The sequence below is a fragment of the Trachypithecus francoisi genome, unplaced genomic scaffold (assembly GCF_009764315.1).
Source record: "Trachypithecus francoisi isolate TF-2019V2 unplaced genomic scaffold, Tfra_2.0 Lachesis_group19, whole genome shotgun sequence".
Classification (NCBI taxonomy): domain Eukaryota; kingdom Metazoa; phylum Chordata; class Mammalia; order Primates; family Cercopithecidae; genus Trachypithecus; species Trachypithecus francoisi.
Window position 1 is genome coordinate 9,547,450 of NW_022681464.1, and position 22,426 is coordinate 9,569,875.

General features: G+C 44.0%; 1 protein-coding gene across 1 annotated transcript; it reads left to right on the top strand.

Annotated features, from left to right (window-relative positions):
- The first annotated feature begins 5,780 nt into the window (after window positions 1-5,780).
- ATP5F1A (ATP synthase F1 subunit alpha) lies at window positions 5,781-18,338 on the top strand. The gene is made up of 12 exons (XM_033177850.1): window positions 5,781-5,957; window positions 9,025-9,103; window positions 11,126-11,295; window positions 13,302-13,475; window positions 13,569-13,735; window positions 13,925-14,073; window positions 14,703-14,854; window positions 14,963-15,187; window positions 15,699-15,806; window positions 15,936-16,080; window positions 17,834-17,984; window positions 18,122-18,338. Exons 1-12 carry the CDS (start codon window positions 5,898-5,900, stop codon window positions 18,201-18,203), a joined length of 1,662 nt encoding a protein of 553 aa, XP_033033741.1. The 5' UTR covers window positions 5,781-5,897; the 3' UTR covers window positions 18,204-18,338.
- The last annotated feature ends 4,088 nt before the right edge of the window (window positions 18,339-22,426 follow it).

Sequence of the window (22,426 nt, forward strand, 5' to 3'; positions counted from 1 at the left end):
CTGGCATCGCAAGCCTAGCTTCCTTGCCACTTCCCAGCTCTTCCCGCCTTCCGCGGTATAATCTCCACTACGAAAAATAGAGCAGCCTAGAACCAGGTTGTTTTTTCTTTCTTTTATTTTTATTTCTCGTTTGAATCACTTGTCGTTTAAAAAAGTACTTGAGATGTTTTGTTCTTGGTTAGCAAGATGTTTGTGTTTCTTCCACATTGATTGCATCCATTTAGAATTTATATTCTACCTTGGCAATATGAGCTGTGGCAATCTTAACCTACCTAAAAACTACGGAAATTTTTTTTTGTTTTGAGATGGAGTCTCTCTGTGTTGCCCAGGCTGGAGTGCAATGGCGCGATCTCCGCTGCCTCCCAGGTTCAAGCGATTCTCCTGCCTCAGCTTCCCGAATAGCTGCTGGGATTACAGGCATGTGCCACCATGCCCGGCTAATTTTTGTATTTTTAGTAGCGACGGGGTTTCACCATGCTGGCCAAGCTGGTCTCGAACTCCCGACCTCAGGCGATCGGCCCGCCTCAGCCTCCCAAAGTGCTGGGATTACAGGCGTGAGCCACCGCGCCCGGCCAGGAAAATGTTTTTTAGCGGCGTCGATCTGCTGGTACTGTCACTGCTGCTCAGCGATTGTTCAGTTCATTTCTTGCCTTCCCTAAGTTTCTCTCCTCCCTCCATCACCCTGTAATTTAAACAGCATGAGAGGTTCTTCATATACATTTATATAGCAAGGTAACTTTTTAATATGTTTTTATATTTTTGTTTCATATTTTACAGGGTCTCTGTAAAATAAATGGACACGTATTATTTTACCCATTTTTACATAAAACATATACACAAGGATTAAATGACTTGATTAAGATTAGGTAGTAGAGTTGGAAGGTGACCGAAATGTTCTGGCTCCAGTTGTGTTTGGGTCTCCACACTGCTATCAGCAACCTCCTATAGTGTACTGTGTTATAGGAAAAGAGGATAGCTAAAGGAAGGATCATATATTCAACTTTCTGTCGAGTGTGATTTAATATCAAATTGTGGATCAGGTTTAGCACCAAATATCTTCCTCCTAAGTCATTTGCATATTTAAAATGATTTTCTTTTTTTCTTTTTTTTTATTTTGGAGATGGAGTCTCGCTCTGTCACCCAGGCTGGAGTGCAATGGCATGATCTCGGCTCACTGCAACCTCTGCCTTCTGGGTTCAAGCGATTCTTCTGTCTCAGCCTCTCAAGTAGCTGGGACTACAGGCAAGTGCTACTACACCTGGCTAATTTTTGTATTTTTAGTAGAGATGGGGTTTCACCATATTGGTCAGGCTGGTCTTGAACCCCCAACCTCGTGATCCGCCTGCTTCGGCCTCCCAAAAAAGTGCTGGGATTACAGGTGTAAGCCACCGTGCATGGCATTTTCTTTTCTTTTTGAGATGGAGTCTTTCTCTGTCGCCCAGGCTGGAGCACAGTGGCATGATCTTGGCTCAATGGGACCTCTGCCCCCCGGGTTCAAGCAATTCTCCTGTCAAGCAAATCCCTCTAGTAGTTGGGATTACAGGCTTGTGCTAGCACGCATGGCCATTTTTTTATTTTTAGTAGAGTGGGGGGTTTCACCATATTGACCAGGCTGGTCTCAAACTCCTGACCTCAAGTGATCTGCCTGCCTCAGCCTCTCAAAGTGCTGGGATTACAGGTGTGAGCCAACGCGCTCAGCCTAAAATGATTTTCTTTTTAAAGGAAACTTACTAGCAAGCCAAGCTTACTTACTGTTAATTTTATTTTTAGAAACAGGGTCTTGCTCTTTCGCCCAGACTGGAGTACAGTGGTGATCACAGTTCACTGCAACCTTGAACTCCTGGGCTCAAGCAATCCTCCTGCATCAGCCTCCTGGGTAGCTGGGACTACAGTTGTGCACCACTACACCCAGCTAACTTTTTGTATTTTTTTGTAGAAAGAGGGTCTTGCTATGTTGCCCAGGCTGTTTTTGAACTCCTGGCCTCAAGTGATGCTCCCATTTGGGCCTCTCAACGTGCTGGGATGACAGGCATGAGGCACCACACCCAACCTATGTTGCTTATTCTTTTTGCTTCAAATATATCTCTGCTCTGGCTGGGCGCAGTGCCTCATGCCTATATTCTCAGAATTTTGGGAGGCTGAGGTGGGTGATCACCTGAGGTCAGGAGTTCAAGACCAGCCTGGCCAACATGGCAAAACCCCATCTCTACTAAAAATACAAAAATTAGCCAGGCATGTTGGCCCATGCCTGTAATCCCAGCTACTCGGGATGCTGAGGCAAGAGAGTCGCTTGAACCCTGGAGGTAGAGTTTGCAGTGAGTAGAAATTGAGACACTGCACTCCAGCCTGGGCAACAAAGTGAGAACCTGCCTCAAAACAAAAAACAAAACAAAACAAAACAAAAACTAAATATATCTCTGCTCTGTAACCAAATTTCAGATAAACTGGTGCAGCCCTTCAGTATGGGGCAAAAAAAGTTATCTTTATGTCTTGTGTTCACTTTTATCACTACAAATTTTACAAAATATCCCCGTATTTTTTTTTTTTTTTTTTTTTTGAGACAGAATCTCACTGTGTTCTCCAGGCTGGAGTGCAGTGATCACTGCAACTGCCACCTCCCAGGTTTAAGTGATTCTCATGCCTCAGCCTCCTAAATAGCTGGGATTACAGGCATGTGCCACCATGCCCAGCTAATGTTTGTATTTTCAGTAAAGATGGGGCTGGGGGTGCGGGGATCTCGCTATGTTGACCAGACTGGTCTTGAGCTCTTGACTTCAAGTGATCAACCTGCCTCAGCCTCCCAAAGTGCTGGGATTACAGCTGTGAGCCACCATGCCGGCTAATGTTGTTGTTGTTGTTGTTGTTGTCTTGAGATGGAGTCTCACTCCCATCGTGCATGCTGAAGTGCAATGACGCGATCTCGGCTCATTGCAACCTCCACCTGGCTCACGGCAACCTCCACTTCCCGGTTCAAGCGATTCTCCTTCCTCAGCCTCCCGAGCTGGTGTTGCAGGTGTGCGCCACCACCCCCAGCTAATTTTTTAATTTTCAGTAGAGACGGGGTTTTGCCATGTTGGCCAGGCTGGTCTTGAACTCCTGACCTGAGGCGATCTGCCCGCCTCAGCCTCCCAACATGCTAGGATAACGTGTGAGCCACCATGCCCAGCCTTGTTGTTTTTATAAACCATATTTTTTCCTGTAAGCTTGTGAAAGTTGATTGGGTCATTCTTGTCATCCCCAACTAAAACAGTTTCGAGAGGTAAAGGGAAAAAAAGTACTCAGGGCACATAACATTGCTCCAAAAATGTAATTATCTGCAAGCCTGACTGCTGAAACTGCCTGCTGTAACCTAAACCAGTTTTATCTAATTAGCTGCTAAAACAACCTGCAGTGACTCTAAGAATCGTTTTACCTAGTTCCCATCACTTGCCAGTCAAAACTTGCCAGCTCCCCAAAACCTTACTAGTGACAATGAACTTTCTTAAAGAGCAATATGTAACAGTTCTCTTTTTTTGTTTTTTGTTTTGATATAGGGTCTTGCTTTGTTGCCCAGGCTGGAGTGTACTGGTGGAATCACAGCTCACTGCAGCCCAAACTCCTGGGCTCAAGTGAACCACTCATCTTGGCTTCCCAACGTGTTGGGATTACAGGCATGAGCCACTGTTTCTGGCTACATTTCTCTTTTGCAAAAATAAAACCTCTAACCATCTCTTAGTTCTCCTGACATACCAAAGATCACCCTGTTTGTGTGTATGCCATGGCAATTACTGCTTCCTAAATATTTTAAATTTGGAGAATTCGTCTCTGTATTTTATTTTACTTGGACAGCCTTCCTCCCTCCCTCCCTCCCTCCCTTCCTTCCTTCCTTCCTTCCTTCTTGCTTGTCTCACTCTTATTGCCCAGGCTGGAGGACAGTGGTGCGATCTCGGCTCACTGCAACCTCCGCCTCCCGGGTTCAAGTAATTCTCCTGCCTCAGCCTCCCCAGTAACTGGGATTACAGGTGTCCACCTCCACGCCTAATTTTTCTATTTTTAGTAGAGATGGGGTTTCACCATGTTGGCCAGGCTGGTCTTAAAGCCCTGACCTCAGGTGATCCACCCACCTTGGCCTCCCAAAGTGCTGGAATTATAGGTGTGAGCCACTGCGCCCAGCTTGGACAGCCTTTTTCTACTCCTGATTCCCAGGAGAATTGTTGCTCTATTTCCCCCATGGCTTACCTTGAAAAGTTAGTAGAATACTAGAGAAAAGGATGGCCAATTACGTGCTTACAAGCCATGTTTCAGGAGATGACCCTTGTAGCCCGGATATTCATTTGCCTCACCCAAATTCAGGTTTTAGGTGTAAGCCAAGATTTGGGGGATGGAGCTGAAAATGCTTCTCCAAACAGTGAAAAGTGGACCAGGCATGGTGACTCATGCCTGTAATCCCAGCACTTTGGGCAGCTGAGGAGGGAGGATCACTTGAAGCCAGGAGTTTCAGACCAGCCTGGGCAACATAGTGAGACATCCCCACCCCCTGCCAGCTTTACAAAAAAAATTAGCCAGGTATGGTGGTGCACCGCTGTGGTCCCAGCTACTTGGAAGGCTGAGGTCGGAGAATTGCTTGAGCCCAGGAGTTCGAGGCTGCAATGAACCCACTGCACTCTATCCTGGGCAACAGAGTGAGAGCCCATCTTAAATAAAATAAAATAAATGAAAAAATAGAAAAGTGAAGGCAACGTTAATAAGTCTCCACTATGACATAACCAGCATCACACATACACACAAATCCTGCATATATCCCCAAAATCTCAGTATAGTAATTCTGTGGAGAAAAAAAAAAAGCCCATCGGGGTAAGCATAGAAAGCATTTTTTCATCATCTCCCTTTTAGTCCAAATGAAGAAGTACAGTTCCCAATGGCATGAAACTAGATGTTGGCAGAGGAAAAAGTGAGTCCTTGTCCTGTCCTGGTGTAAGACTTCTGATTCTGGACAATTCTCAGTAGGATTGGCAATCGCTCTACTAGGCCTCCTTGTGATTTTTTTTTTTTTTAAGTTCTGGGATACATGTGCAGGATGTGCAGATTTGTTACACAGGTAAACGTGTGCCATGGTGGTTTGCTGCACCTATCATCCCATCACCTAGGTATTAAGCTCCGCATCTATTAGCTATTTATCTTGATGCTCTCCCTCCCCCAGTTATCAGGATTTTTAAACAGTTTGCTCTAATTTACTGACAGGATTCTTTTAGAATGAATCTAAAAAAGCTGGGAATCTTTAACCTGAGTGCAGATCGGATCACTTGGAACGGTGCAGGTGTTTGTTAAAAATAAAGATTGCCCCAAATTTTCTACTCAGAGGGTCTGAGGTGGGGCTAGCGACCTGCAGATTAAAGGGCTCTGTGGGAGACGCCCTGCTGGTGGCCCGTCCCGGAGTTTAGCTGTTTACTGTTGCTACTCGTGCTAAACCACGGTCTAACACTACCGGCATTATTAATGGCCCTCGTCCTCAAGACTGCCGGGCCCCAGACGGGGTGAGGCCCTCATCATCTAGCACCGGATGGGGCCTGGGAACTGCTGTTTGGCAGGTTCCGCTACCCACGTGGTCACCTGGGGCAACCACAAGGTCGACCCAAAAGACAAAAATAAATGTACAACGAATGCCAGGACAAAGCTGGAATATATCTAATCATTCATTTTGAGGTTTAAACTTAAAAATGTTACTTAAAAAATAAGTAACCTGACAAAAAAGGCAGAGTGGCGCCGGGGGGCGGGAGACAGCAGTGGTGAACGCGAGGGGCAGTACTTCCGGGTCAGGTGGGCCGGCTGTCTTGACCTTCTTTGCGGCTCGGCCATTTTGTCCCAGTCAGTCCGGAGGCTGCGGCTGCAGAAGTAACGCCTGCGGAGAAACTGCAAAGATGCTGTCCGTACGCGTTGCTGCGGCCGTGGTCCGCGCCCTCCCTCGGCGGGCCGGACTGGTGAGCACCGAGGGCCGGCATGGTGGAGGCGGCCGGGTGGGGCTGCAGGGTGGTGGTGCGCCGGCTCGGGCGCTTTTTCTGCGAAAGGGCGAGGGGCTGTGGCGGATGCCGCCATCTTGCACCCGTGGCTTTGGGGCTGTACAGAGCAGGCGACAGAGGTCCCCTTTTGCTCGCTACCTGCGCAGAGTGAGGCAGAATGGTACAGGGCAGACAGTGAACTCGACGGTGTCCAGATAGAAGGCCTCAAGATTCCCGTCTTCGACTGAGAGCGGCCCGAGAAGTGGGGTCTTGGGTGAAGGTCAGGGATTGGGCGCTAGCTCTCCGAGGCCTGTTCAGAATCGGTGAGGTTCCTCTCGGCGGATTCTTAGGGTCGAGTCCTGCTGAAGGTCAGGAAACTGCTGTCAGCCCTTGCTGAAGCTAGTTATGGGAGTCTGACATTGTGTGAAGGTCAGCAGCATTTCACCTCTGCCTGGAGTTCAGTTTAGAGGAAAGGAATAAATGAAGGTGATGTTTGGAGTACTTAAGTAGGCTTTCTCTTAGTGCTGAGGACGAAACGACCGTGAAAACATCGTGCAGGTGCAAAGAACCATTTCATGTGGCCAGCACTATGGCAGCAGTGAAGCTGGTTTCTAAATTGTCTCTCCGGCAAGAGAGTGTGCTTTGTGGCACTTGAACGTGTTTAAATAATTTGTCCTAGAGTTTTCCACCTGATTTTGAGTAATTTTTAGTGATTGAGAATTCAAGTAAAAGAGAATAAAGTTGGAAAATGGCTGTAAGAGTTAATGTCCTGTGTTGTTTCCCTTGAAATTAACATGATTTCAGTGTAAACGCATTGACGCTGACACCTTTTTTTGTGTGTGTTAAAAGTAATCTCAATTTGAAAGGTGAAATAAACATGTTGGCTGTTTTGCTGCCTTAACAACCGCTGGTAGCATCATGGTTTTCTGTTAACAAAAAAGCATTTTTAACGGTTTTCATCTGGCTCCTATGGAAGGAAGTAGCTTCGGGATTGACAGTAACCAGTCGCAGCGTTAAAACTTGAAGGAAGGAGAAACAAAAGGAAGTTCCAGGTGGCTGCAGGATTTGTTGAGAGAGTAAAATAAGTCCACATCCCATAACTCTTAGTTTCTAATCTAACCCTAGCATTTATTAGGTTTTTATTTGCTTTTTTTTTTTTTTTTTGAGACGGAGTGTTGCTCAGTCACCCAGGCTGCAGTGCAATGGCTTGATCTTGGCTCACTGCAACCCGCGCCTCCCGGGTTCAGGCTGTTCTCCCGCCTCAGCCTCCCGAGTAGCTGGAATTGCAGGCACCCGCCATCATGCCCTGCTACTTTTTGTATTTTTTCGTAGAGACGGGGTTTCACCATGTTGGCCAGGCTGGTCTTGAACTCCTTACCTCAGGTGATCCGCCTGCCTCGGCCTCCCAAAGTGCTGGGATTACAGGCGTGAGCCATCGTGCCTGGTCGCTTGTTGTGTTTTTTTTTTTTTTAAGTAAAATTGGAAATATATTGACATCTAAAGTCAAAATAATAAAAATTGGGTACCTTTAAAGGGAAAGACACTTACGTTTTGTTAACAGTTGGCTTTTTTTTTTTTTTTCCTTTGAGACGTAGTTTTCCTCTTGTGGCCCAGGCTGGGACTTCTGGGGATCTCGGCTCACTGCAACCTCCGCCTCCTAGGTTCAAGCGATTCTCCTGCCTCAGCCTCCCGAGTGGCTGGGATTACAGGCATGTGTCACCACGCCCACCTAATTTTGTATTTCTAGTAGAGACGGAGTTTCTCCATGTTGGTCAGGCTGGTCTCGAACTCCCGACCTTAGGTGATCCACTCGCCTTGGTGGCCTCCCAAAGTGCTGGGATTACAGGCGTGAGCCACCGCGCCCTGCCAACAGTTGCTTTTTAAAATACTGCAAGGCCGGGCGCGGTGGTTCAGGCCTGTAATTCCAGCACTTTGGGAGGCCAAGGTGGGTGGATCACCTGAGGTCAGGAGTTTGAGATCAGCCTGGCCAACGTGGCGAAACCCTGTCTCTACTAAAAATACAAAAATTAGCCGGGTGTGGTGGTGGTCGCCGGTAGTCCCAGCTACTCAGGAGGCTTGAGGCACGAGAATCGCTTGAACCTGGGAGGTGGAGGTTGCAGTGAGCAGAGATCTTGCCGCTGCACTCCAGCTTAAGTGACAGAGTGAGACTCCGTCTCGTGGTGGGGGGGGAAATTATGTATATGTATATATTATGTGTGTGCGTGTGTGTATATTTGTATTTATATATTTGTGTATATTTATATATAATATATATTTATGTATTTCATATATATTTATGTATATATATTTTATATCTATATTTTATATATATATATTTTTATTGTACAGTCTCGGCAACACAGTGAAATCCTGTTTCTACAAAAAAAAAATAGAAAAATTAGCCTGGCCAGGTGGTGCACTCCTGTGGTCCCACCTACTGGGAAGGCTGAGGTGGGAGGATCACCTGAGCCCAGGAAGTCAAGGCTGTAGTGAGCCATGATTGCACCATTGCACTCCAGCCTGGGCGACAGAGTGAGACCCTGTCCCAAAAAATAAAAATAAGTCGGGAGTGGCTCACGCCTGTAATCCCAGCATTTTGGGAGGCTGAGGCGGGTGGATCACTGGAGGTCAGGAATTGGAGACCAGCCTGGCCAGCATGGTGAAACCCCATCTCTACCAAAAATACAAAAAATTGAACGGGTGGTGGTGGCGCGCCCCTGTAATCCCAGCTGCTCAGGAAGCTGAGGCAGGAGAATTGCTTGAGCCCAGGAGGTGGAGGATGCAGTGAGCCGTCTCAAAAAAATAATAATAAAGTACAGACTGCATTTTAAAAATATGTGAGTGTTTACTGTGTACTAGGAGCTGTATAAAAGGTTTTCACATATATCAAAAGGTACTTTATCCCATTTAACATTTTAAACAAAATGCTTTATATATAATAAGTATTTTCACCAGTACTTTGATCACACTAAGCTGGCATTTGTTTAAGCTTGTCAGTTTTATAAAGGCTCTGTTAAAAATCAAATTTTTAAGAATACTTTTGCACTAGGTCTCCAGAAATGCTTTGGGTTCATCTTTCATTGCTGCAAGGAACCTCCATATCTCTAACACTCATCTTCAGAAGACTGGTAAGTCACTATTTCTCAGTGTACACCGCACTTACTAGATGAAGATATAAATTATCACACTAGATGAAGATATAAATTACATACATCATGTAACTGTTGTGGGTTGTTTTTCATTTGTTAGTTTTTTCTCTAGTTTGTATACACTGTCAGGTTCTTAAACCATTATGTGCCATTTAGCCCTGTCATGGTTCTCTTGTTATAATCAAATGAACTACAGTTACATGTTTTTCTTTTGATGTTAGTACAGCTTCTTTGTTCTGATAATGGCCCTTGGGTAGAAACAGAAGGACCATATACTAGGTAATGGAATCTTTCTGACCTGTGAAAGACTTCTTTTTTCCTCTTTGAAAAAACATTAGAAAACATGTAAGTTCTTTTTTTTTTTTTTTTTTTTTTTTTTGAGACGGAGTCTCGCTCTGTCCGCCAGGCTGGAGTGCAGTGGCCGGATCTCAGCTTACTGCAAGCTCCGCCTCCCGGTTCCCGCCATTCTCCTGCCTCAGCCTCCCGAGTAGCTGGACTACAGGCGCCCGCCACCACGCCGGCTAGTTTTTTTTGTATTTTTAGTAGAGACGGGGTTTCACCATGTTAGCCAGGATGGTCTTGATCTCCTGACCTCGTGATCCACCGTCTCGGCCTCCCAAAGTGCTGGGATTACAGGCTTGAGCCACCGCGCCCGGCCAGAAAACATGTAAGTTCTTAATGATACATTTTATTTTTCAAAGGCAGTAGCTGCTAGATATTTGGCAATCTGTGAACTTGCACATTACAGATGTGGTAGGGAAATGGGGAGGTGAGCATAGGAAGACATTATAGGTTGGGGAATTTCTTTGGAGATGAGTATATGGACTTTTAAAATAAAGGTTAAATATATATGTGTGTGTGAGAGTGTGTATATATATGTGTATGTGTACACACCCACACACTCAGCATATATATGTTACTTTTTTTTTTTTTTGAGATGGAGTTTTGCTCTTGTTGTCCAGCCTGGAGTGCATTGGCACGATCTAGGCTCACTGTAACCTCTGCCTCCCAGGTTGGAGTGATTCTCCTGCCTCAGCCTCCTGAGTAGCTGGGATTATAGGTGCCCGCCACCACACCCCGCTAATTTTTGTGTTTTTAGTAGAGACGGAGTTTCACCATGTTGGCCAGGCTGGTCTCGAACTCCTGACTTCAGGTGATCCGCCTGCCTTGGCCTTCCAAAGTGGTGGGATTACAGGTGTGAGGCACCGTGCCCGGCCTTCTGTTTTTTTTTGAGACTCTCTTGCCCAGGCTGGAGTGCAGTTGTGCGATCTCGGCTCACTGCAACCTCCACCTCCCTGGTTCAAGTGATTCTCCTGCTTCAGCCTCCCTAGTGGCTGGGATTACAGGCGCGCACCAGCACACCTGGCTAATATTTGTATTTTTAGTAGAGAGTTTCACCATGTTGGCCTGGCTGGTCTCAAAGCCCTGACCTCAGGTGATCTGTCCACCTTGGCCTGTCAAAGTGCTGGGATATTTTTGTTTGTTGTGTTTTGTTTTGAGACAGAGTTTTGCTCTGTTACCCAGACTGGAGTGCAGTGGCGTAGTCTTGGTTCACTGGAACCGCCGCCTCCTGGGTTCAAGTGATTCTCTCCTGCTTCAGCCTCGTGAGTAGCTGGTATTACAAGCATGCACCACCACAGCTGGCTAATTTTTTTTTTTTTTTTTAAGTAGAGATGGGATTTCGCTATGTTGGCCAGGCTGGTCTCGAACTCTTGGCCTCAAGTGGTCCTCCTGCCTCCCAAAGCACTGGTATTACTGACGTGAGCAACTGCACCTGACCCCTATATGCTAAGATGAAGAATACCACCTATACTACCCTGTGTGCCTTGAAAGAGAAAGACACGCTTTGTTAACAGTTGGTTTTTATTTTTTGTTTTTGTTTTTTTGAGATTGACCAGGTGATCTGCCCGCATCGGCCTCCCAAAGTGCTAGCATTACAGGTGTGAGCCACTGTGCCTGGCCCAGATAATTTTTGTAATTGAATTGAATTGTCTTCCATAGGGACTGCTGAGATGTCCTCTATTCTTGAAGAGCGTATTCTTGGAGCTGATACTTCTGTTGACCTTGAAGAAACTGGGCGTGTCTTAAGTATTGGTGATGGTATTGCCCGCGTACATGGGCTGAGGAATGTTCAAGCAGAAGAAATGGTAGAGTTTTCTTCAGGCTTAAAGGTAAATTATAAAATAAGATTTTGGTATCTAAGTCTTCTCAGTTATTCATTTACTGAATCAGAGATTGTGTCAGATTTTTAAAAAACTTTGTCTCAATTTGCCTCAGATTTTTTTTCTTGTTATTATCATATATCGTAAAGAGAATAAATTTAAGGGTTTGAATTTGCCAGGTTTTTTTTACTCTAGGGACTGATTTATACATAACTTGTAGCCACTGGCTCCAAAATATAAAATTGAGTAAACTTTAACTGCAAATCCAAGAAGTTCAAGTCTGTTCTTTCTTGCTGTTAAGATTATTTTATACAAAAGCAAAGCATTTGATAACTTCAACAGAATTTTTCTGGTGGAAAGTTGGAAGTCCGTGACTTTGTATTTCTAGTGAGTAGACCTGTTGTTCAAAGGCGAGTTTTGGTGTAGCTATCAGAAGCTCTCTAATGATGTAGGTCTACTTTCTGTTGGGTTGAGTCTTATCTGTCAATGATATGAGACATAAGTTGTAGGAGTTAGGGAAAGCAGAGGATGACATCTGGATAAACTAGAGAGTAGAACTGTCTAGTAGGCACACAGATATGGGAGAAGATAGTCTTGATAGTCTTGCTAATGTCTACTATGGAAAAAGAGCCACTTGATGTGGAAGACTTAATTACAGAGCCCAAAGTTATCATGAGCTGTAAGACATTGGCCAGTGTAACATCTTCAGTATACAGTATTTTCTTTGAAAGGTGAGGTCGAAACAAATTAATTCCGAGTTCCCCTTTTAGCTTTTAAAATCCAAGTGTCTAGAACAATACTGTCCAATAGTATTGGACATACATAGTATTCTGCAGTGATGAGAATGTATCTGTTTAATATGATACCGACTGTACTATCACTATTAATCATGTAAAATACATCTAGTGTGACAGGAATTGAATTTTTCATCTTTTAAATTTGACATTTAAATAGCCACATGTGGTCAGTGGATGCTATATTGAACATCAGAGATGTAGATTACAGTTTTTGGACCTGTAATGATATTCCATGATACTCCAAGTACTTCTCCAGAGTTTTCATTACTGACCAGACTATTCCTGGAATAGCCTTTTTGCTTCAGACATGATTTAAGGATCTAAAATATAGTTATAATGATGAGAGGTGATTTGGTGCTGTTAGGTTATGAAAAATTTGTATTTGATTGGTTTCAGTTAGGTAGCTTTTAATTTCACTTTCTACTAACCCAAAGAGTACAAGTTTTGATTAATTTTTGAAACTGTTTATGGAGCTTCTCACACATAAAAAAGATGATAATCACATTTTTCTTTGTTTTTTTTGTTTTGTTTTTTTTTTTTGTTTTGTTTTTTATTTTTTTTTTGAGACGGAGTCTCGCTCTGTCGCCCAGGCTGGAGTACAGTGGCTGGATCTCAGCTCACTGCAAGCTCCGCCTCCCGGGTTTACGCCATTCTCCTGCCTCAGCCTCCCGAGTAGCTGGGACTACAGGCGCCCACCACCTCACCCGGCTAGTTTTTTGTATTTTTTAGTAGACACGGGGTTTCACCGTGTTAGCCAGGATGGTCTCGATCTCCTGACCTCGTGATCCGCCCGTCTCGGCCTCCCAAAGTGCTGGGATTACAGGCTTGAGCCACCGCGCCGGGCCAATCACATTTTTCTTAAGATTTCCATCACTTTATTTCATACTGATCACCCAGCCCAAGAGTCATTGCCAAAGAAAATGCAGTGGAAAAAAGCTTATTAACCTGTCCAATTTCTTTGCTTCTTTAACAGTTATTTGAGGATATGATAGCATATTAGGCTTATCAATGTGCTGTCCTAAGATTATTCAAGGGAACATGTTGCTATTTTAAAAGTCTTAATCAGAGAGGGTTATTTAGTTGGAAAAGTATTAAAGAATAAACTAGGTGAAAAGGGCAATACTGCTTTTCCCCCCGACTATTTTCTTAGGTAGTATTGGTGTATGGGGAGGTGTGCCCATTCGGCTTCGTTGATGTTCAGTTGTGTCTTTTGTGCAGGGTATGTCCTTGAACTTGGAACCTGACAATGTTGGTGTTGTCGTGTTTGGAAATGATAAACTGATTAAGGAAGGAGATATAGTGAAGAGGACAGGAGCCATTGTGGACGTTCCAGTTGGTGAGGAGCTGTTGGGTCGTGTAGTTGATGCTCTTGGTAATGCTATTGATGGAAAGGTAGGTTTGATGTTGATTAGATATAGTTGCAGCTTTTAACAAACATCAAAACTGATTATGCTTAGGGTTTTTCTTTTCATTTTTTTTTAACAGGGTCCAATTGGTTCCAAGACCCGTAGGCGAGTTGGTCTGAAAGCCCCCGGTATCATTCCTCGAATTTCAGTGCGGGAACCAATGCAGACTGGCATTAAGGCTGTGGATAGCTTGGTGCCAATTGGTCGTGGTCAGCGTGAGCTGATTATTGGTGACCGACAGACTGGGTAAAGACTCAAAAGCATATTAAAAGTGCTAACTAAAATTTGCTCAATGGAAGGATTACATTTTAGTCTTAGAATGGTAAATGGTAATGGGGACATTAGAATGTAATATGAGGATTAATAGTAGTAAAATTTTACCTGGGAAGTCCTTTTAAGTTTAGGAAGATTTATGTTTACTTTATCTTTTTAAAGGAAAACTTCAATTGCTATTGACACAATCATTAACCAGAAACGTTTCAATGATGGATCTGATGAAAAGAAGAAGCTGTACTGTATCTATGTTGCTATTGGTCAAAAGAGATCCACTGTTGCCCAGTTGGTGAAGAGACTTACAGATGCAGGTAGTAAAAGAAATTTAGTCCTGTTGCTATTATCTCAAGTCCTATTACGGCTAATTGTAGAATAGCTTCTCCTTAATGAAGACATATTTTAATTATTCCCTAATGAGCTGAAGTTTTAAATACAAATCAGTAAGTAAAATAATATAAAACACTAATATATTTAAGGGTTTTGTTGGTTTCTTTAAAGTGGAAGCTGTTTGATTCTAATTAACTCTTTTTTGTTTGTTTGTTTGAGACAGAGTTTCACTCTTGTTGCCCAGACTGGAGTGCGATGGCACGATCTCAGGTCACCGCAACCTCTGCCTCCCGGGTTCAAGCGATTCTCCTGTCTCAGCCTCCCGAGTAGCTGGGATTACAGGCACATGCCACCACCCCCGGCTAACTTTTGTAATTTTAGTGGAGACGGAGTTTCCTCATATTGGTCAGGCTGGTCTCGAACTCTTGACCTCAGATGATCACCCGCCTAGGCCTCCCAAAGTGCTGGGATTACAGGCGTGAGCCACCGCGCCCAGCATGATTAACTCTTAATAGTAAATACTTTTAGCATTTGGGTAATTTTTATAGTAGCCTCCAATTTAAAATCACAATATTGATAAAATTGTAAAACATAAAATGTATTTTCTCCTCAGATGCCATGAAGTACACCATTGTGGTGTCAGCTACAGCCTCGGATGCTGCCCCACTTCAGTACCTGGCTCCTTACTCTGGCTGTTCCATGGGAGAGTATTTTAGAGACAATGGCAAACATGCTTTGATCATCTATGATGACTTATCCAAACAGGTCAAAGGAAATACATTTTTAGAATCTACTTATTTGTACTGCAGTGAAAGTTCACATATGCAACTTCTATTTAATAGGTCAACTTCACAAACCTATTCTGTACCATAGGCTGTTGCTTACCGTCAGATGTCTCTGTTGCTGCGCCGACCCCCTGGTCGTGAGGCCTATCCTGGTGATGTGTTCTACCTACACTCCCGATTGCTGGAGAGAGCAGCCAAAATGAACGATGCTTTTGGTGGTGGCTCCTTGACTGCTTTGCCAGTCATAGAAACACAGGCTGGTGATGTGTCTGCTTACATTCCAACGAATGTCATTTCCATCACTGACGGACAGGTATTATTTTAATGATTAAAATAAATGTAAAAAAAATTTGGATAATTCTAAGGCATTGGTTGAGACTAATGGTATATTAACTGATTTGCTAAATGCATTTTACTTTTTATTATGGAAAATTTCAAATACATAGAAAAGTTAGCAGAATGGCATGGTGAAACCCCACGTATCTGTCACCCAGTTATTTCATGGAGTAGTGTGTTTCATTCTTGTTTCATTTTTAACTACTACTGTTCTCCGTTCTAGATAATTTTGAATCAAATAGAAATTATATCTCTTCATTTGTATATATTTCAGTATAAATATGTTGACTATTACGTTTTTTTCTCATCTCATGTACATCTAATTGCAGCAGTAAAACATACAGGTCTGTTCAGGTCATGAAAGATTGGGGGACTGACGCTTTGCATTGTTAGGTTTTGAGTTTCAGCTTTTTGGCATAATGACAGATTTGAAGATAGTTGATTTCTTACTTTAAGCTTGCTAGCATGCGTATTTCCTTACATTATAGATCTTCTTGGAAACAGAATTGTTCTACAAAGGTATCCGCCCTGCCATTAACGTTGGTCTGTCTGTGTCTCGTGTCGGATCTGCTGCCCAAACCAGGGCTATGAAGCAGGTAATTTTGCCTCACTTTGGCAGGAAGGGGGCTATCATTAGATTAGCATCTTAAAGTATTCATTTATTAACTATATTTGTATAGTGCTCTGTGTCACTGAGTTACAGTACAGTTATTTCTGTATTTCAGGTGGCAGGTACCATGAAGCTGGAATTGGCTCAGTATCGTGAGGTTGCTGCTTTTGCCCAGTTCGGTTCTGACCTCGATGCTGCCACTCAACAACTTTTGAGTCGTGGCGTGCGTCTAACTGAGTTGCTGAAGCAAGGACAGTATTGTGAGTTGTTCTTTTCTTCATTTGGTCAGGTTCCTATTGTGTATCAAGGTCTTCCCAGGCCACAGAGCTACATCACATATCACAGCCTCTACTATGTGTTGTTATCTGTTATCTTTCATCAAAGGCACTTGTACTTAAACTACATTTGTTTTTTGACTTTTGATTTTTTTTTTTTTTTGAGGTGAAGTTTCATTCCTGTGGCCCAGGCTGGTGCGATCTTGGCTCACTGCAACCTCCACCTCCCGGATTCACGCGATTCTCCTGCCTCAGCCTCCCAAGCAGGTTGGATTACAGGCATGAGCCACCACGCCTGGCTTATTTTTGTATTTTTAGTAGAGACGGGGTTTTGCCACATTGGCCAGGCTGGTCTTGAATTCCTGACCTCAAGCAGTCTACCCTGTCTCAGCCTACCAAAGTGCTGGGATTACAGGCATGAGCCACCGTGCGCGGCCCTGTATTTTTTTTTTTTTTTTTTTTTTTGAGACGGAGTCTCGCTGTGTCACCCAGGCTGGAGTACAGTGGCACGGTCTCTGCTCACTGCAAACTCCGCCTCCCGGGTTCATGCCATTCTCCTGCCTCAGCCTCCCGAGTAGCTGGGACTACAGGTGTCCACCACTACGCCCGGCTAATTTTTTGTATTTTTAGTAGAGATGGGGTTTCACCGTGTTAGCCAGGATGGTCTCAATCTCCTGACCTCGTGATCCGTCCGCTTCGGCCTCCCAAAGTGCTGGGATTACAGGCATGAGCCACCGCGCCCAGCCTTGTTTTTTAAACAGAGACAGTGTCTTGCTGTGTCACCCAGGGTTGAGTGCATTGGTGCCATCATAGCTTATTGCAGCCTTGAACTCCTGGGCTCATGCAGTCCTGCAGCCTTAGCTTCCTGAGTAGCTAGGACTACGGGCATGCACTACCATGTCTGGCTAATTTTTTTAATATTTTGTAGAGACAAGGTCTCACTATGTTGCCTAGGCTGGTCTTGAACTCCTGACCTCATGCCATCTTCCCACCTCCCAGAGTACTGGTATTACAGGCGTGAGCCACCATTCCCAGCCCCAAACTACCTACCTCCCTCCCTCCCTCCCTTCCTTGCTTCCTTTCTTTTATGCAGAGTCTCCCTTTGTCACCCAGGCTGGAGTATGTTTTTAGTAGAAATGGTAAAACCTCTACTGTTTTGGCCAGGCTGGTGTCGAACCCCTGACCTTAAGTGATCCACCCACCTCAGATTCCCAAAGTGCTGTGATTACAGGTGTGAGTTACCGCACCAGGCCCAAACTACATTTCTTATTGTCATTTGAATGTAAATGATAGGGGCTTCACAACCAGGGAAACTGAAGTATATTTAATGTCTGTCTTTCAGGAATTAAGGCCTATTAGATTCCCCTCCCCCACTTGGCTATATGAATGTGTAATTTGGCAGATTTAAAAGAAAGTTAATATGTTTTTATTTTGTCAAGTGATTTCAGCAAAATATTTATACCCAAAACAGTATTAATACTGTCAGATTATAAACAGTGCTTATGGACTATACTGAAAGATTATACTTCAAGCCTTGAAAATATAAGAAATAACTGTTTTCTGTTGGGGGAGGGAGGAAGGATTATTAAGTGGAGCTCTAGGTCACTGAGATTGTGAAGAATAGATAATTTCCAAGGACATGTTAGGAATTGGAGAAAAAGTAAGTTTTCCTGACTTTAGTAACATGGCATTCATTTCTTTGAGCAACTCACTTGGCATTCTTTTTGTATCTTTCCAGCTCCCATGGCTATTGAAGAACAAGTGGCTGTTATCTATGCGGGTGTAAGGGGCTATCTTGATAAACTGGAGCCCAGCAAGATTACAAAGTTTGAAAATGCTTTCTTGTCTCATGTTGTCAGCCAGCACCAAGCCCTGTTGGGCACTATCAGGTATGAATGCTATTGGCCTGTTTTTGTAAAGTTATGTTTAAGATATAAAGTTAAAATTATTTTCAAATCTGTAGTTAGGCTAGTCATTAAAATTTTGTCCGGGTCAGAACTTATGACCTGCTTTTATTTCCAAATAGGGCTGATGGAAAGATCTCAGAAGAATCAGATGCAAAGCTGAAAGAGATTGTAACAAAGTTCTTGGCTGGATTTGAAGCTTAAACTCCTGTGGATTCACATCAAATACCAGTTTAATTTTGTCATTGTTATAGTAAATTAGTTGCATTTGTAAAAGGGTTACTCTCATACTCCTTATGTACAGAAATCACATGAAAAATAAAGGTTCCATAATGTGTAGTTGTTTTCTGTCATTTGTTATTCTTTAAAACCAAGATCAAATTGAGAAATTGGTAAACATGCTTCTTGATATATTTTACTTGAATATTGGTACAGTCAACTGGGCTAGATAATTCAAGGCTGAGCTCTTTAAGTTTCTTTTTTCTTTTTTTTTTGAAACAGAGTCTCTGTCACCAAGGCTGGAGTACAGTGGCACCCTGTCGGCCCACTGCAACCTCCATCTCCTGGGTTCAAGCAGTTCTCCTGCCTCAGCCTCCCAAGTAGCTGGGATTACAGGTGCCCGCCACCATGCCTGGCTAGTTTTTTAATATTTTTAGTAGAGACGGGGTCTCACCATGTTGGCCAGGCTGATCTCAAACTCCTAACCTCAGGTGATCCACCTGCCTTGCCCTCCCACAGTGCTGGGATTACAAGTGTGAGCCACCGCACCTGGCTGTTCTTTGTAAGTTTCTAGAATGCTTTGTGTTTAAGAAAAATTCCTAAACTTTATGTATGTGGCAGGCTGACGATACTGAAGAGCATAGCTGGCTTCTCTGCCCAGAGGATGTACCTGCTTAAAGAGGTACTGTAGGCAGGAAAATAATACGACAGTTAAAATTCTCAGGGAAATGAAAAAATCTGCTGAGAACAAAAGCTGAGAAGATAGAATGCATAGGATTATGAAAACTTGTCAGTGTCTCTTATTTGTTTTGAGACAGGGTCTCCATCCCTCACCCAGGCTGGAGTACAGTGGTGTGATCTCAGCTCACTGCAGCTTCTGCCACCTGGGTTCAATCGATTCTTCCACCTCAGCCTCCTGAGTAGCTGGGGTTACAGGCACATACCACCATACCCAGCCAATTTTTCTATTTTTTTGTAGAGAGAGGGTCTTGCCATGTTGGCTGATGATGAACTCCTGGGCTCAAGTGATCCTCCTGCCTTGGTCTCCCAAAGTGCTGGGATTTACAGGTGTGAACTACCACGCCCGACCATCTTTTAATATTTTAACAGCTACTTATTCTATTACTAACTTTTCATAACCTTTGCTCATCCGTACTGGGTGGTTTTTTTTTTTTTTTTAACTGATTTATATTTATTTTTTTGAGAGAGTCTCGCTCTGTCATCTAGGCTGGAGAGCAGTGGTGCGATCTCAGCAGCGTGATCTCAGCTCACTGCAACTTCCACCTCCCGGGTTCAAGTGATTCTCCTGCCTCAGCCTCTGGAGTCTCTAGGATTACAGGCGCATGCCAATACACCCGGCTAATTTTTTGTATTTTTAGTAGAAACAGTTTCACCATGTTGGCCAGGCTGCTTTTGAGCTCCTGACTTCGTGATCTGCCCACCTTGGCCTTCCAAAGTACTGGGGTTACAGGTGTGAGCCATCACGCCCGGCCTACTGATTGATTGATTTATTTACTTTTAATTTTTCATAGCCTTTGCTCATTCTTACTGTGTTAACTTTTTTTTTTTTTAATTTATTTTGAGATGGAGTTTCTCTCTGTCACCCAGGCTGGAGTGCAGTGGCCCAATCTTGGCTCACTGCAACCTGTGCCTCCCAGGTTCGAGCGATTCTCCTGCCTCAGCCTCTCGAGAAGCTGGAACTGCAGGCGCCCACCACCATGCACTGCTAATTTTTGTATTTTTAGTAGAGACAGGGTTTCACCATATTGGCCAGACGGATTTATAAAGGCTTTTGTCTGTAGGGGTCATGCATGGTCATGTTCTAAAATATTTTTCCTAGGGTTCCCCCTCCATTGCCATTTAATTTTGTTGATGGAGATTTGCTATACCGAAACTCATTTTTATCCATCACTCTGTCTCCAGTAACTCAAAATATATTTACATATATGGGCTCCAATATCTTTGGTGGGAAAGGGAGAGTTCTTAAAGTACTCGTAAGTCCTTTTCAGTACTTAGAGGAACACTGAACTCGATAGCAATTGGTCATTTCTGATCTTGACTCTTGCTTTCTAGCTGTCTACTCGAGAAATAACTTCTGGGTCTGATTTGCCTTTTCTGGAATAAGGAAGTTACTTTTAGTTAGAAGGTTCTGCACATTTCGAGGTGTTTTTTGTTTTGTTTTGTTTTTCTGTTTGTTTTGGAGAGTTTCACTGTTGTTGCCCAGGCTGGAGTGCAGCGGCATGATCTTGACTCGTCACAACCACCGCCTCCTGGGTTCAAACGATTCTCCTGCCTCAGGCTCCCGAGTAGCTGGGATTACAGGCATGCGCCACCATGCCTGGCTAATTTTGTATTTTTAGTAGAGATGGGGTTTCTCCATGTTGGTCAGGCTGGTCTCAAACTCCCGACCTCAGGTGATCCACTGTCCTCCCAAAGTGCTGGGATTACAAGGGTGAGCCAGCGTGCCCAGCCTGTTGGAGCATTTTATACCTAGTGTCAGTGGTGATTACTACTTTGGAGAAAAATACTTTTGAGTGGCTAATGGATTGGAATTAATGTATTATTACTGGGAATATGTATTGTTTGTTGACTGTATCTCCTAGCCCACTCCTGGCACGTAAATGCTCAATAAACTTCTCAAATGAAGATAACCATGTTTGTCTATTATAAATCAAATTCCAAATGTTAACTACTGGTCCGGTCTGATGTGATTTTTTTTTTTTTTTTTTTTTTTTTTTGAGACGGAGTTTCGCTTTTTGTCGCCCAGGCTGGAGTGCAATGGCGTGATCTTGGTTCACTGCAACCTCCGCCTCCTGGGTTCAAGCGATTCTCCTACCTCAGCCTCCTGAGTAGCTGTGATTATAGGTGTGCACCACCATACCTGGCTAAGTTTTGTATTTTTAGTAGAGACAGGGTTTCACCATATTGGTCAGGCTGGTTTCGAAGTCCTGACCTCAGATGAACCACCTGCCTCAGCCTCCCAAAGTGCTGGGATTACAGATGTGAGCCACTGCGCCTGGCCTCGATGTGATATTTTAAAAAAATATGATAGCCCAGGTGCAGTGGTTTGCTCCTGTAATCTCAGCACTTTGGGAGGATCACTTGAGCCCAGGGGTTTGAAACAGGTTGCAGTGAGCTATGATCATACCACTGCATTCCAGCCTAGGTGACAGAGTGAGACCTTGACTCTTAAAAAAAGTTGTGCTGGAAGACTTCAAGATCTCCCCTAAAACTAGCCGGGCGAGGTGGCGGGCGCCTGTAGTCCCAGCTACTCGGGAGGCTGAGGCAGGAGAATGGTGTAAACCCGGGAGGCGGAGCTTGCAGTGAGCTGAGATCCGGCCACTGCACTCCAGCCTGGGTGACAGAGCAAGACTCCGTCTCAAAAAACAAAACAAAAAAACGGCATAGTCCTTTCCCCGGTGCCTTTGCTGAGCTATAGAATCCAGCCCTTTCTGTTACAGCAACGAACCGTGAGATTCAAATACTGCTTTTTACTAAGTACTTAGAGACTAATGACATAGAAGACCTCATAGGCACCTGGCTGTTTTTACCAGGCAGGCCTAAATACACTGCCAAATGGTCCTTCTATGTGGCAGCCAAGTGACTGTTATAAAATTGTGTCTGTGTGCATTTATCTTATCACTGGGGGTGGTGAACATTTGAGAAGGCTCTTAACCTTTGAAATATGAAGTTTTATGGCTTTCAGACTTGTTTTTTTTTTTTTTTTTTTTTTTGAGCCGGAGTCTTGCTCTGTCGCCCGGGCTGGAGTGCAGTGGCCGGATCTCAGCTCACTACAAGCTCCGCCTCCCGGGTTCACGCCATTCTCCTGCCTCAGCCTCCGGAGTAGCTGGGACTACAGGCGCCCGCCACCTCGCCCGGCTAGTTTTTTGTATTTTTAGTAGAGACGGGGTTTCACCGTGTTAGCCAGGATGGTCTCGATCTCCTGACCTCGTGATCCACCCGTCTCGGCCTCCCAAAGTGCTGGGATTACAGGCTTGAGCCACCGCGCCCGGCCTCAGACTTGTTTTTTAAAAACTGTTAACTATAAGGTCTTGTCTTTTTTGCTCTCCTGAAAGTCTCTTTTAGATTATAGCGGCTCAGCTCTATAATCTATGATTCCAAGAATATTAAGGTAAGCATATCTAAAGTAGTACTTAGTTCAGCTATTAATTGAGCATTACCTATGAGATGAACACTTTAAAAGGATT